Source organism: Osmerus eperlanus, chromosome 12 (assembly GCF_963692335.1).
Source record: "Osmerus eperlanus chromosome 12, fOsmEpe2.1, whole genome shotgun sequence".
Taxonomy (NCBI): Eukaryota; Metazoa; Chordata; class Actinopteri; order Osmeriformes; family Osmeridae; genus Osmerus; species Osmerus eperlanus.
In genome coordinates, this window is record NC_085029.1 from 18,470,036 (window position 1) to 18,486,508 (window position 16,473).

Genomic DNA, 16,473 nt, shown 5'->3' on the forward strand with positions numbered 1-16,473 from the left:
AAGCCAAGCATCAATCAAAAGTATATAACATTTCTGACAGGGTGATAAGAAAAGGGTCTTTCCTCCACAATAACCCAGCATCTTTGTATCCAGACTTATTGTTTCTAAACCCAGACTCGGTCATACTAACCCTCTCTAAACCCAGGCTAGTTCATAACCTTTTGACCATGTGGAAATTCAAAGTATTTAAACATACCTCTTCCAGGTACCCCACACAGACTGCACACCTCAAACAGAACATGTATGTGTTCACTGTTGGGTTGAAAGTTGCAGTTCTGCTGTAGCAGGAGATGCCTGTTCCCTGCAGATGACAGAAGCAGAGGGGTTAGGGGGGGCTTTGGGGAGTGATCTGATTCAAAGTGAAAGCATTCATTTCTGTGGGACATTTTAACGACTGGCGCCTAGTTTGCTTAAACTCTTCTCCTCTGCAGCGCCATGCGACCCAGAGCTGTGGTCTGAGTGGACTTCATTGTCACGCTTCCTCCTATCAAACACTCTTCCTGCTCCCTCTTCCCACTCCCCCCTCCCGCTCGAGCGGGAGGGGGGTCCCTCAGGGTCACACATTGGTCAGAGGAGTAGACCCCTCTGATGAGCAGTACCATACCATTACCATACATGAGATACAATATTATTTTATGTCCACTTAGGGACATCTGTTCTGGAGTCCATCCTACAGTTCCACGGAAGATACAATCATATATCAACATCTTAACAGCACAGTGGTGATGCTGCACAACCCTCATGGCTGTTCACTAAAGAACCGTACAGTATACAATACAGTAGAGCAAGTCCATGCAAGTACAGCTGGAGGTTGCAGTGTTTATATGGTGGTTGTTAACCACACACACACACTCACACACACTCACTCACACACACCCACACAACCTCCACACACACACAACCCCCACACACACACTCACAACCTCCACCCCCACACACACTCACTCACACACACACAACCTCCACACACACACTCACAACCTCCACCCCCACACACACTCACTCACACACACCCTCCACACACACACTCACAACCTCCACCCCCACACACACTCACACACAACCTCCACACACACACAACCCCCACACACACACTCACAACCTCCACCCCCACACACACTCACTCACACACACCCTCCACACACACACTCACAACCTCCACCCCCACACACACTCACACACAACCTCCACACACACAACCCCCACACACACACAACCTCCACACACACACTCACAACCTCCACCCCCACACACACTCACTCACACACACACAACCCCCACACACACACTCACAACCTCCACCCCCACACACACTCACTCACACACACACACACAACCTCCACACACACACTCACAACCTCCACCCCCACACACACTCACACACAACCTGCACACACACACTCACAACCTCCACCCCCACACACACTCACTCACACACACCCACACACACACACAACCCCCACACACAACAGCACCCAGACTGAGAGACACCATGTGGCTTCTGGTGTTCTGCAGACATACATGGATTAAACACTTGCTCTTCGAGCTGAAAATGTAGCGACAGTCTACTATTTCCTGTGACATAGTGTGTGCTTCAAACAGGCATTAACTTTACATCGCACACATATAAACATGTATAGTATGTACACATATAAATACATGTATAGTATGTACACGTATGAACACATATATAGTGTGTACACGTATGAACACATGTATAGTATGTACACATATAAACATATGTATTGACTGCTTCTTTAGTCTTCTTTGTTTGTATTAGATGTGATATAGATGTTAGGTGTGGGATAAAAACAAGTATACACAAGGGGGGTGATAAAGTAAATTTATTTGAACCTCTGGAAAAGAGAAGATCAGATGGAATTTGGCATTGGGTTTAGTTACAGCAGCAGCCAGTGAAACAGGGAACACGGTACAACACAGGAACTAACCCTAACCTTATAACCCACAATACAGGAACTAACCCTAACCTTATAACCCACAATACAGGAACTAACCCCAACACACTAGCATGCATCCTTCCTTCCTTGTCATACTTGAAGCAGTCAGTAACTGGACAGAACTTCATGCTGAATAGTGGATAACATTTCTCACCAATTTAAGTGACAGCCTCAAACTTGAAAGGATACATGCGTAGAGTGTTAAAACGGCAGAGGAGAATGGAGTGTAAGGGTCATTGACATGTTATAAAATACAAAGTTAATATAGCATTTTTTGGTCAAATACAAACTTATAAGGAGTACAACAGTTGGGGTCAACTATTTAGAAAACGAGAATTTACATAAACCTCATGAAAACTTGTTTTCTGTGAACACCACTCTGGTTTATAATTGGTTTCTGGGTCAAAGGGGCTACTGTACATCTTCCAATGTGTGGAGTATTTATAATATTCTAGTAATAATATTTGTGATTAAAAAAATGTGGACAAGCTACTGCATGAACATTTCACAAAAGTTTCTTTCTTATGTTGTATCTCATTGGTTGGACATCCAAATAAAGGTCAAATGACAGATGTTGGTCATGGACACCATCTTGTCAGTTAATTGGCCATCTGTATGAGAAACAATCCCTGAGCTTGCATCCGATTGGCTGTTCTACACTCACTCACGCAGTTTACACATTCCCACATGAATGTCAAGTGGCAAAATCAACACCCCCTTTGGTCTAACATCTATATGGGATTGTGTTGAAGCTGTAACATCTATAGGTGACTGTTTTATAACATCTATAGGGGACTGTGTTGAATCTGTAACATCTATAAAGGACTGTGTTGAAGTTCTGACATCTATAGGGGACTGTGTTGTAACATCTATTGGGGACTGTGTTGAAGTTATGACATCTATAGGGGACTGTGTTGTAACATCTATAGGGGACTGTGTTGAAGCTGTAACATCTATAAAGGACTGTGTTGAAGTTATGACATCTATAGGGGACTGTGTTGTAACATCTATTGGGGACTGTGTAGAAGTTATGAAATCTATAGGGGACTGTGTTGTAACATCTATAGGGGACTGTGTTGAAGCTGTAACATCTATAAAGGACTGTGTTGAAGTTATGACATCTATAGGGGACTGTGTTGTAACATCTATAGGGGACTGTGTTGAAGCTGTGTAACTGCAGGTTGTTGAATGTAAAGGTGCTCTAAGATTCATCCCCATTTGAAACAGGCCTTAGTATGACCTACATTTTCCAAAAATACGTTCAACAGATCAGGAGATAGTCATTGCTGTGGTAGAGACGGGTTTTAAGACACTTAAAACAGCCACGGACATTTCTGCTGATTTAACAGCTTAATGATGACTTACGGTTAGTGTCATGGTTATCTTTAAACCTGAGTAGACTGTGTTGCTACTACATATTCCTCACATGCCAACACAAGAGGTTGTAGTTTGTCGCTTCTCACAGTGACTTGGCATGTTGGCAGCATGACAAATAAGTGTTTAAAAGCACATTTCTTGTGACATCAAATATTTATTTTGGGTGAAAACTTATTAAATAGTGCTGGTGCATCACTCATCACTCAAGGGTGTTTTAAAAGCATATAAAACATTACAATGTCTAATTACTCATCTGGGAATCCCAAGAGCATCCTTGCACAAGTTCAACTTAAGCTCTTTGTGTGGATGCATGTTTAGAGGAAGCTGCCTTACCTGCCATCAGTCTGCCTTCCCTCAATGGAGGATGACATCCTACTTCCAGCATCTTTTCTCTTTCTTTGACCTAATTTCTCAGTTTCTGAACCCTCCAAACAAACAGATGACATTAGTGGGGACAGCCCACTAACCTGACTCACCATATGGTTTTTTACACAAACACCAGGGTTACGTCCCTAAAAACAAGAGCAGGCACTTTCAATAAATACTTGGCAGGTGATTGGTGTCTGTCTATCACCATCTAACATGGTTAACTTCAACCACGCTAGCTGCCACTAGCTCCCCATGGGACTGATTGGTCCAAACCTGTGTTTTGGGCACAACAAATTAATATGGAGTTTGGCAAGAGGGATTCTCGGTGCGGCCGTGATCCAGTGATCCAGCTGTCTTGTAAGGTAAACTGCCCACTGCTTCAGGTGAAGCGGTGCTTGGAGGCTCTTGGGAATTGCAGCCACGTGGTCCTATTAAGGTTCCCCCTGGGGCTTCAGACATCTATGGCACAAGCATGTGTTACCACCTGCTCATTTGTATGCGTGTATGTCTGCACAAACACATACATGCAAACTAACACACAAACATACACACCTCACTAGCACAGTTGATAGAAAATGCAATTTACTTGAATTCACTTTTCTTCATAAGTATTTATAACACCTTTAGAGGCCTTCTTTAGTGTTGATGAAGTTCAAAACCAAGTCATCAGGCTTTAAGACTCATTGCACTGGCAGGTCTCTGAACCATATCTAACCCTAACACCAACACCAATTCACACTGTCCTTGCAGATTTTGAAAAAGGCACTTTAGCGCTCTGTGTGTGACATGTGTAGCAATGCATATTACTGTGCCAGAAACGGCTCTATATCATATTTTCTATATAAAAAGAATGTTAAGACTTTGTAATTACTCTCGACTAAATGAGGAAGGTGTCATGAAGGTTCCATGAGCTGTTACCAATGCAAATGAAGACCATTTCAAGTAAAGCTTTAAAATCTGTGGTTTTAGCCATGTAAATACAAAAGATGATGGATGTCAATACAAATGGTTTCTATAGAGAAGGAGGGGGGCTGTCTTGTATGAGAGTCTAGGATGTCCAGTACAGCAACCTGTCACTACATTCACAGTAGTGCAAGGATGAACTGGAACTAAATGTGGTTTGATGCAGATGCAACTAAACTTCCATAGTCCACAAGACTTGAAGCAGGTATGGGGGTTAGGGCTAGAAATAGACTAGATGGGATTTATAGGGGAAAGATTAGTTATAGACAGATTAGTTATAGACTTGAAGGGGTATGTGGGAGGCATAATAGATGCATAAAGGTGGAGGGGGTAGTAGTGGAAAGCCTTGCTACACAGTGGTCTCATTCTTCCAAGGACCTGTCCTTATGTTGCCAGTAGCGTCTGACCCAAACAGGAAGTCCTCCTGCAGGCTGCCGTTGCGACTGATTGTGGCCCTGCGGCTCAGCGTGGCGTGGGGTTTAGCTTTAGGGAGCCGAGGGAGCGTCTGTCTGGGCTGCACAGCCTGCTCACTCTCCAGCTGCAGCATGACCTCCTCCTCCCTGTCAGCCTGCCTGGAGCTGCAGCTGTACGTGTCCGAGTCCTGCTGGCACCCCGCACCAAATGGGTCTGGGGGTCTGGGGAAGGGGTCTACTCTGGGGGGGCAGTACATGTGGTGGTGGCAGGACAGCATGTCGTCCTGGATACTGTGGCAGGAGCTCTGCCGATGCAAGCTGTGGCAGGAAGCCAGACGCTTGTCCAGCAGGGGACTGGGGCAGGCCAGAGGGAGGTCGGGGTGGGGGCTGGGGCAGGCCAGAGGGAGGTCGGGGTGGGGGCTGGGGCAGGCCAGAGGGAGGTCGGGGTGGGGGCTGGGGCAGAGCAGCGGGGAGCCATCCAGGTGATGGACGCTGTGTGGGCTGTCCAGGTGGGAGCTGTGCACGCTGCCGTCCATGCTGCTGGAGGCCATGTGGTAGTGGTAGTCTCTCAGGCAGGGCCGCGGGCGGTTGAAGGAGCGAGACTTGGCCCTGTCCTTCAGGCAGCTCTGCAGGGGCAGCGCCGGCCGCGGTAGCTCATCAGGAAGGGACTGTGGACAGGGAGATGTGGCCTCCAGCAGAGGAGAAGGGGAGGGGCCATGCACAGCCACGCAACACGGGCCAGCGTGATTGGTGGTTTGGTTGAGAGGCGGTGCCGGCTGCATTTTGTAGTGAGTGGCGGGTACGTGGAGGAGATGTGGGGAGAGGAGTGGCTGTTTCCCAGAGCAGGGAGAGTCTAGGTGGCAGGACTGCTGTTGGGCGGGGCCTGGGGAACGTACCTGTCCATCCTCCTTCCTGCCCTCCGGCTTGGCCGGGCAGCAAGACCACCAGCGGTGCCACACGTCGTCCCTCTTGGCGCAGTGCTGGATCAGCAAGAACAGCCCCAGTGTCACAGAGAACGCCCCGTACAGGCAGCTAAACACCATGTCCAGGAAGTGGCCCTGTGACACGGCCAGCGCGCCCAGCGCCCACGTAGCCAGGAACAGGAAGAGGGTGAACGCCGCTCCACGCAGCTGGGATTTGAACGAGTGTTCGTTAGCCAGCACTGAGAGGCCGGACACATGTGTAGGGCAACTGTCGCCTCCACAGTCTCCGTGGCAGAGGTGGCCCGACTCAGCTGACGCCAGACGCTGCTGCTCCTCCGTCATGGCCCTCAGCTCGTACTTCCTCTCTGGGTGGCGCTTCAGTTGGATGAAAGTACACAAGAAATAGATGCACATCACCAGGACGAGGAACGCCACTGGCCCGTAGAAACCGCCGAGGCTGGGTTCCCATGACATCCAGCAGCTGAGGTTGGAGGGAAAGAGAGAGAGGAGATGAAAAAGAGAGAAGATTGGAAATGGAAAGAGAGATTGGAGAAAAGAGAGAGAGATAGAGAGAGGACAAAGAGAGAAGGTAGATGGAAGGGAAGGGGATCATACATCATCAATTCAAAACAATGTAAGGAAAGAATGTTGGATTAGGGCACTCACTACAGAGCCTCCTCCCTACTGCCATAGTTTTCCATGCTGACCGCTGCTGTGACCCCCACGATGATGAGAGGAACGCCATCGCTGACCAGGTAGAACCTGGAGAGGAAGACAGCATGTGACAGCATGTGGTGACAGCTTGAATTGGGTTCATTGTGTTGTAAAGAAGGCAGGATGAGAGGGGAGGAATAGGGGAAGGAAGTAAAGAGAAACATGGATGTAGAAAAAAGGCTTGTTAAAATGGAGCTGTTGTCAACAAGCCTCCTCCTTCCGGCGAGTGAGAGTTAACGTTGGCACTCTGGCACCTGCCCCCCGTTGCCTTGGTAACCACCTGTCACTTGGTGTTGGGATCTCCTCTCTTTCTCTCTTTGTCTCCCTCTCTCAATCATTCTGTCTCTGTATTAAATTCCTTCAACCAGATACAAACACCAGGCTTGTGTATCCAGGTAAGCTTTTTTCTGTAGGGTCAGGGTTCTGCAGGGTCAGGGTTCTGCAGAGTGAGGGTTCTGCAGGGTTAGGGTTCTGCAGGGTTAGGGTTCTGCAGAGTTAGGGTTCTGCAGAGTTAGGGTTCTGCAGAGTGAGGGTTCTGCAGAGTCAGTATTACCTGAGTATAGTGGGCTTGGCCCTCTTCTGGGCAGAACTGTCCCTGATGGGGGCCAGGCGTGGAACTTTGGACACGTCTTTACAGATGTTCCTGGCGGTGAAAGTGAGCCACAGCATGGTGGACAAGGACGCGTAGTGGAGAACTATCCCAACCTGACAGGAGAGGAGATACACAGATACACACACATGCCGTAAGTACTGGAGCTTTGGAGCTAAATGTAAATTGTCTGCTTTCTGATCACTTCTATGTGAGTTAGTTTCCAGTTAGACACTTGACCAGCCAGAGACTGCAGGCTCTGTGAACCAGCCATGAAAGCAAATTTGTTGATAATCAAATTCCTGATCAGAACTGAATTGTTGTAAAACAAACATAGATGGTAATACTTTGTTACTGTACTTCGTTACTAGATTTTTTTGGTATCTGTCTATGAAGTCTAATCTACGAAGCTACCATGGAGCAAGGCAGAAGGCAACAAGAAGAATGGCTAACGTTATGAATGAGACAGAGGGAGTTAGCGATGAGAATAGATACATTCCTGATCACCCATGGCCATATATGAGGATCATGTCTGCATCATAAAGAATTCCTGGCGATTGCACTGCGTGTCTATAGTGTATTTTTGTATCAATGTATTAATATGATGTGAGGTCCAGTTACCAGCGTGACACTAAAACAAGTAGTAGTAATGGCTGCTTTTTACTTATTGTAAATATATGTCAGAGCCCACACTTCTTTACTTTAACTCGAGTTAAAAAGTGTAGTCAGCACATCATCTTTTTAAACATAAGTATCTGTACTTCTACTTGAGTGAAGAAAGTGTACTTTTGCCATCTCTGAGAACAACTTTGCATTGACTTACGACTTGACAGATGAACGGGTAGTTAATCTGATTGATGCCTCCAGCAAACACCCCAAACGTGAGCCCCGTGTGAAACAGGAAGTTGAGAAGAGTGTGCCACCCATTTCTGCTGATGCGGATCACACTGCCATTGAAAAAGGAAGTTAAAATGAACAAGGTACCATAAGGACGCAGTGCAGGTGTTGGGATATTTATATTTACCAAACAACCAAAACTATGCCCCATCTTTTAAAGGAAGAGGGGTAAACTGGACAGTGTCTTAATATTAACCAAATACGCTGGAATTGCAGGGTGAGGGTACCTGTGATGGATGATGGTTAGGTTACCTGTGGTGGATGAGGAGTGGGTTACCTGTGGTGGATGAGGGGTGGGGTATCTGTGGTGGATGAAGGTACCTGTGGTGGATGAGGGTACCTGTGGTGGATGAGGGTTAGGGTACCTGTGGTGGATGAGGGTACCTGTGGTGGATGAGCAGTGGGGTGCCTGTGGTGGATGAGGGTACCTGTGGTGGATGAGGAGTGGGGTACCTGTGGTGGATGAGGGTACCTGTGGTGGATGAAGGTACTTGTGGTGGATGAGGGTACCTGTGGTGGATGAGGGCACTTGTGGTGGATGAGGGGTGGGGTACCTGTGGTGGATGAGGGTACCTGTGGTGGATGAAGGTACTTGTGGTGGATGAGGGTACCTGTGGTGGATGAAGGTACTTGTGGTGGATGAGGGTACCTGTGGTGGATGAGGGGTGGGGTACCTGTGGTGGATGAGGGTACCTGTGGTGGATGAGGAGTGGGGTACCTGTGGTGGATGAAGGTACTTGTGGTGGATGAGGGGTGGGGTACCTGTGGTGGATGAAGGTACTTGTGGTGGATGAGGGTACCTGTGGTGGATGAGGAGTGGGGTACCTGTGGTGGATGAAGGTACTTGTGGTGGATGAGGGTACCTGTGGTGGATGAAGGCACTTGTGGTGGATGAGGGGTGGGGTACCTGTGGTGGATGAAGGTACCTGTGGTGGATGAAGGCACTTGTGGTGGATGAGGGTACCTGTGGTGGATGAAGGCACTTGTGGTGGATGAGGGTACCTGTGGTGGATGAAGGTACCTGTGGTGGATGAGGGTACCTGTGGTGGATGAGGTAGGTCATGATGGACACGATCAGGCAGAGCAGCATTACGGCTGTACAGGCGTACACGACCGGATGCAGATAGTCTCCTGGGTAAGGCGGGAAAGACAGCACCCTCTTTAAATCCTGAAACACAAGCACACAACACAGTCATACAGTTTAGGAGAAGAAAAACCTTTCCTATTCACGCGGTGTGTTGTGAATAAATTGTCTATGAGCAGCATTTAACGTTACGGCACAGACTTCTGGAATCTTGATTTGGATTATACACAGTAGGTCTCCCTCTTTATTTGTTAGTGAGGAAGTACCAATCAGGAAGTAGCCTCCTTCTATCTTTGAGACAACGTCAAACTCGCTCTTCCCCTGAGATCTAAGCACTTGCATCGTTGAGACAGTGTTGTCTCTCTTCCTCTCTCTCTCTTTCCCTCTCCTCCTGACACTATCTCTCTACCCCCACCCCGCTCTCACTCCCCCTCTTTCTCTCCCCCCACCTCTCTCACCCTCCGTCTGTCCGGACGTGGTCTGTTTCTCGTCATGTGGACGAGAAACAGACCAGTGAACAAAGACATCTTTCACACTGAGCATGACTGATTCAATTAGTTGTAAATACCCTAAATAGCACAACACACATTTTAATGTAGATACAAGAATGCATTGTATCATACACACACATTAATGTAGATATATGAATGCATTGTATCATACACACACATTATGAAGTCTCTATGCTGCTATTGCAGAACCAGCTTCGAAACATATCCACTGATCCTGGTTAGGGTTAGTGCTGCACACACTTCACCCACCCTAGGAACTGTTTATTTCCATTCAACGTTTGTGTGTTTGTTTCAACTGTGGATTCGCTTCTAAATTTGATCTTGGGGAAGAAGTCAGCAACACAGGGAAGATAAAATGACCAGGAAAAACTTTTTGGGGGGTTGTAAAGAACAAAACTTGAAATGACTTAATTGTTTACTAAACATGTTGTTGGTCCTACTGGTGAACAAAGAGACAAAGTGACCCGGAACTGTCAACCTCAGATGCTGTTTGAAAGTTATGAAGGTAGCTATGATAGCTTGAGTACATGTTCAAGTACACAGTCTCATAAGACGTTTATTAGATAGCAATTCATAGCATATAGAGGTAAAAGAAGTAAAGCGGGTGAGTGTTCCTATGGCCTGATTATTGGTGAAGTCTTCCCTATAACGCTGGAGCTATACTAGAGCTACACTCCGTCGTGCTGAAAACACGCGCTCATAATAAAGACTCTGTTAGTAACCTCCCGCCTTCAGCGCAGCTCAAGTAAAAATGCATAGGGATGATATTTCATAACGATTTGTCGGCCATCAGTCGTTTTCATAGCTCACCTCATAGCTTTGGCTTTTAAACCTCACACATTTCCAACATTTTACAAATAAACGAACACACATGCATCTGCTGTTGACCCCTCGTACAGCCTACAGTCGCTTCAGGTTAAGTCCATGCGCAACCCCACCGCCAATCCTTCCAGTGATAGCCCCATGCACTGATTAGCCGACAAACACTATTGATATTCAGAGCACGAACCGCTGTAGTTCCTCTGTCGTTCTACACGTCAGCCAGATTGCATACACTGAGTAGACAACCCGTACTTCACACTGATCTCCACACATACGGATGATAGGCCAGACATACACACACACAGACCCATACCTACACCTAAAACTCAGTTCAGTTGTGTTTAGCAATGCCGCTTTATATTGTGCAGTTTTTATCCTCTTCTTCAAAGATTCTGGACATTGACGCCAGCTCTTGACTTTACCCAGTTGCCGTAACAGCTACAGGCCTACCGTTCGAGAGTACATCCTTTAAACTGACACAATCACAGAGTCTGAGAAAACAACGTTGTTGAGTCTAGAAGGTTACTCACCATCAGTCTTGATATATTGGAATAATGTTCAGGAGCAGTGGTCTCTCCGGTGCCCCGGTCCTCTCTCGTCCGCACCCCCGTGCCCATTCAGAGCTAAAGTCTTCCAGGTATCATCCTCTAGGCGCGGTGTCCACTAACGGCTGCGCAGAGAGCCCGGGGCCGCGTTCATCTGGACAGGGAAGGTGAACGAGACAGAGCAGAAGCCATTCACGTGCATCCTCTCACCACCTGCAACCAACTCGAAACCAGATTGTTACGGGTTGCAGTGGCAGCAGCATACTTCCTAGAGTTTTTGATCACCAAGACACACGTGCGCGCACTACAAGCACGGTGATAGTGCGTGGTGTGGCGTGACGTCAGAGAAGCGAGCAAGGCACAAGCAGCCAGTTACTGCGGTGACGTCCAAATGACGCTAAACGCAATAAAATTATACATTTCACTATGTGTAAAATGGTTGTTACAGGCTTTGGGATAGTGTGGATAATGCCAATACACGACAAATTATGTAGCGTGTTTGTAGGCTATAGATGAAAAATACATTACAATCTTTATAGGCTTTCACAACTACATTTGTGTAGACTATTGGCATGCAGCCGCATACATGGACTGTGTGTGGGTAATGTTGGAGCAATTACATTAGTTGCGGCCAACATATATTTGTTGGTAGCTACCGATAATGTGGCGCATAAAACATGCAAAGTGTTTTTTCAGAAATACAGGCATAGTAGCCTTGCTATAGTGCTGGATTTCGGTCATCCTCTCACCTAATGTGACGAAAGCAGCTGATGCGTTAATGTGCCGGTAGTTTATATAATCTGCTGTAATATATGAATACATGCGCCGAATAACTCTCAAGTGAGGAATGTCCACCGCTCCTACAATATAAAATTAATCAGATGCAGTTAGAGGCGAAATGGAATAACACATCATGGAAAGTAGATAGACTGTTTTTATAAATGGTTGCAAATTCCACATTTATAATTTTTCCCACATTAAAATTGTAATCAGATTTTCCGATGGACAATACAATATCGCATTTTAAGGAACATTGTGTGGAAAGGGGATTCAGCTCAGAGTGTTTTCAACGAGGTGGAACGCATTTACTATTACTCCCTACTGCAGAGGTGCAAATGGTTCCTGCCGTCTGAGCTCTAGGGCACATCAGCACCCCAGCGATGATGCGAATAGACATGCTTCCACGCTCGAGCCTTCCTGTGAAGCGTAGTCAGAAGAACAGTGGGCTACAGTTTCGAGGCTCTCCCACTGGACTATTCTCCCCCTCTGGACTATAATTGAGGACTTTTGTAGGAGTGGGAGAGGAGATTTGAGCATTTATTTAGGGGCCTATCTTCATCTTGTTAGGAACATCAGTAAGATGGGGAGCACCGTGTAAACACTGGGTGAAACTCTGAACATCTAGTACCACAACAGTGTTGTCTAAAGGTCGAGGGGTTGCTAGTTGTCACTCCTCCGCCCACCATTTGTAGGTCCCCAAGTCATGGCATAAATGAGATGTTCCTTTCCAAAACAATTTTCACAAACAAGAGTAAAAGCTTTGGAAGTTGCTTGGCAAGTTAAAGTGAAAGTTTGGTTGATCACTTTCTTTTTACAAAAAGCCTTAGCTTACAATATAAAGCTACACATTTGTAATTGCTACCTTGTTTACTTCATTACAATTCCTTTATCAAATCCACTCATACTCAAAACCCGTTGCAAGTTGGAATAAAATAGATGTAGTTTATATAATTTCTACTAATAATTTTAGAGTAAAAACTACAACCAAACCAACCCCCCAGTGCTGCTGGTATCTAGATACACTGTGTCTGGGAAAAACACAATGACAGGTCTCGTATAGAGAGGTCTGGGATAGAGAGGTCTGGTATAGAGAGGTATGTCTGGTATAGAGAGGTATGTCTGGTCTAGAGAGGTAGGTCTGGTCTAGAGAGGTAGGTCTGGTATAGAGAGGTCTGGTATAGAGAGGTTGGTCTGGTAAAGAGAGGTATGTCTGGTATAGAGAAGTCTGGTATAGAGAGGTAGGTCTGGTCTAGAGAGGTAGGTCTGGTCTAGAGAGGTTGGTCTGGTATAGAGAGGTCTGGTATAGAGAAGTCTGGTATAGAGAGGTAGGTCTGGTATAGAGAGGTTGGTCTGGTATAGAGAAGTCTGGTATAGAGAGGTAGGTCTGGTATAGAGAGGTTGGTCTGGTATAGAGAGGTTGGTCTGGTATAGAGAGGTCTGGTATAGAGAGGTAGGTCTGGTCTAGAGAGGTAGGTCTGGTCTAGAGAGGTAGGTCTGGTATAGAGAGGTCTGGTATAGAGAGGTTGGTCTGGTAAAGAGAGGTATGTCTGGTATAGAGAAGTCTGGTATAGAGAGGTAGGTCTGGTCTAGAGAGGTAGGTCTGGTCTAGAGAGGTTAGTCTGGTATAGAGAGGTCTGGTATAGAGAAGTCTGGTATAGAGAGGTAGGTCTGGTATAGAGAGGTTGGTCTGGTATAGAGAAGTCTGGTATAGAGAGGTAGGTCTGGTATAGAGAGGTTGGTCTGGTATAGAGAGGTCTGGTATAGAGAGGTAGGTCTGGTCTAGAGAGGTAGGTCTGGTCTAGAGAGGTAGGTCTGGTATAGAGAGGTCTGGTGTAGAGAGGTTGGTCTGGTAAAGAGAGGTATGTCTGGTATAGAGAAGTCTGGTATAGAGAGGTAGGTCTGGTCTAGAGAGGTAGGTCTGGTCTAGAGAGGTTGGTCTGGTATAGAGAGGTTGGTCTGGTATAGAGAAGTCTGGTATAGAGAGGTAGGTCTGGTATAGAGAGGTTGGTCTGGTATAGAGAGGTTGGTCTGGTATAGAGAGGTCTGGTATAGAGAGGTCGGTCTGGTATAGAGAGGTAGGTCTGGTATAGAGAGGTAGAGAGAGGTAGGTCTGGTATAGAGAGGTCGGTCTGGTATAGAGAGGTAGGTCTGGTATAGAGAGGTAGAGAGAGGTAGGTCTGGTATAGAGAGGTCGGTCTGGTATAGAGAGGTAGGTCTGGTATAGAGAGGTCTGGTATAGAGAAGTCTGGTATAGAGAGGTAGGTCTGGTATAGAGAGGTTGGTCTGGTATAGAGAAGTCTGGTATAGAGAGGTAGGTCTGGTATAGAGAGGTTGGTCTGGTATAGAGAGGTCTGGTATAGAGAGGTAGGTCTGGTCTAGAGAGGTAGGTCTGGTCTAGAGAGGTAGGTCTGGTATAGAGAGGTCTGGTGTAGAGAGGTTGGTCTGGTAAAGAGAGGTATGTCTGGTATAGAGAAGTCTGGTATAGAGAGGTAGGTCTGGTCTAGAGAGGTAGGTCTGGTCTAGAGAGGTTGGTCTGGTATAGAGAGGTTGGTCTGGTATAGAGAAGTCTGGTATAGAGAGGTAGGTCTGGTATAGAGAGGTTGGTCTGGTATAGAGAGGTTGGTCTGGTATAGAGAGGTCTGGTATAGAGAGGTCGGTCTGGTATAGAGAGGTAGGTCTGGTATAGAGAGGTAGAGAGAGGTAGGTCTGGTATAGAGAGGTAGGTCTGGTATAGAGAGGTAGAGAGAGGTAGGTCTGGTATAGAGAGGTCGGTCTGGTATAGAGAGGTAGGTCTGGTATAGAGAGGTAGGTCTGGTATAGAGAGGTAGGTCTGGTATAGAGAAGTCTGGTATAGAGAGGTAGGTCTGGTATAGAGAGGTTGGTCTGGTATAGAGAGGTATGTCTGGTATAGAGAGGTTGGTCTGGTATAGAGAGGTATGTCTGGTATAGAGGTCTGGTATAGAGGTCCCTAGTGTGGCTGGCAGTGCTTTTAAAGCAGAACCAACCAAGCAGAATTAAAACCTACAACTTGATTCCATGCCAACATGCCTCCCCCAGCTTAGCTAGCATGGTGGATTTCAGTCAGGAAACAAGTCAGCTCTGCCTCTGCTGTAGATGAGTCCACTGACCTTAAATAAGTACTGTAACAAAGGAACGCATTGCCACATTACAATGGATTTGATATTCAGTTCTGTATGCTTCATACAAGAAGCAAATAATATCAGAATTTTTATATGTATTTGTGAAAGGGTGCTATAAAGGGGGTAGGCTATATATATACATTTATTGATTGGATATACATTGAGTAATACAAAAAGTATATACCTCTATGAATTGTGCAGTTATTTAAATGATTTGATAAGATTCTGAAAATGATATGACATGGAATATTCTAACACTTTTTAGAATATGGCCTGTTGTAGATATAGTTTCTGCAGTTCATAGTTCATTTCTATAGTTCATAGACTGTCTTGTATAATTATTTAAAGATTCTGTAAAGCAAATTCCATGATTTGCTTCTCAGTACATTATATACGTGTGAAATGAGTTCCTGAAAGCATGCGCAAAGAGCGAAAACTTTGTTGCACTGAAATGTGGAGTTAGACTGTTGAACGTTTTAGCTCAGGTTTTGTATAGGCGGAGCCAAAACCCGACCGATCTACGTCACAGCGACCGATCTAAGTCAGATCACAGACGGTTGCATTCTGTTATTCAGTTGGTACGATGCAAAGACAAAGTACTTAAAACATAAAACACTCAGAGACTGCAGGTATGGCTGTTCTGATATCTGCAATTGATTTAGCTAGTGTTGTTGTTGCTAAATTCAATACATTTGAGGGGGCGGATCTTCAAATCCTTCAGTGCCCTTGTCTTAGGAGTGTGCTGTGGACTGTAGGTTGAGAACAGGCCAGTAGTACGGCCCTTGTGTAACATCACAGGTCCTCCTCTGCTTCACTGAGTACAGAGGCCTTCTCGCTCCATTTGATGATGTCACGTGATATGGCAAACAGAGAGCATGATATGGGTGATGATATGGATAATGTAGCTTTACAGATGGATGTGAAAGGCAACCATAAAATAGAATTAGGTCACCAAAGAGTATTGTGGTCCAATCTACAAAGGAGATATTTGTTCTACCATGCACTCCCCCTTATAGAGCCCTTTATCTGGACTGCACACACCTAACCCTGTATCTGGACTGCACACACCTAACCCTTTATCTGGACTGCACACACCTAACCCTAAATCTGGACTGCACACACCTAACCCTAAATCTGGACTGCACACACCTAACCCTAACCCTTTATCTGGACTGCACACACTTAACCCTACTATGTTGTACGCATCAGTCATTCTAAACCTGCTCAATGGTCTAGCCATATTTTGTAATATGAAATGATGGTCAAGTTTATTTTTGAAATGTTGACCACAACAAACCCTGAACAAGCCCACCATGGGATGCATGGTTTCTCTTCATAAGCTGCGCTGGGTCTGACAGCTTAATGTGTGTGTTTAAAACAACACTTA

General features: G+C 46.0%; 1 protein-coding gene across 1 annotated transcript; it reads right to left on the bottom strand.

The window, feature by feature from the left end:
• Positions 1-1,834: 1,834 nt before the first annotated feature.
• adgra1a (adhesion G protein-coupled receptor A1a) lies at positions 1,835-11,367 on the bottom strand. The gene is made up of 6 exons (XM_062475307.1): positions 11,152-11,367; positions 9,244-9,371; positions 8,130-8,253; positions 7,271-7,422; positions 6,670-6,765; positions 1,835-6,484 (listed from the first exon to the last, which is right to left on the bottom strand). The coding sequence occupies exons 1-6, from the start codon at positions 11,236-11,238 to the stop codon at positions 5,017-5,019; spliced, it is 2,055 nt and encodes a 684-aa protein (XP_062331291.1). The 5' UTR covers positions 11,239-11,367; the 3' UTR covers positions 1,835-5,016.
• Positions 11,368-16,473: the final 5,106 nt, after the last annotated feature.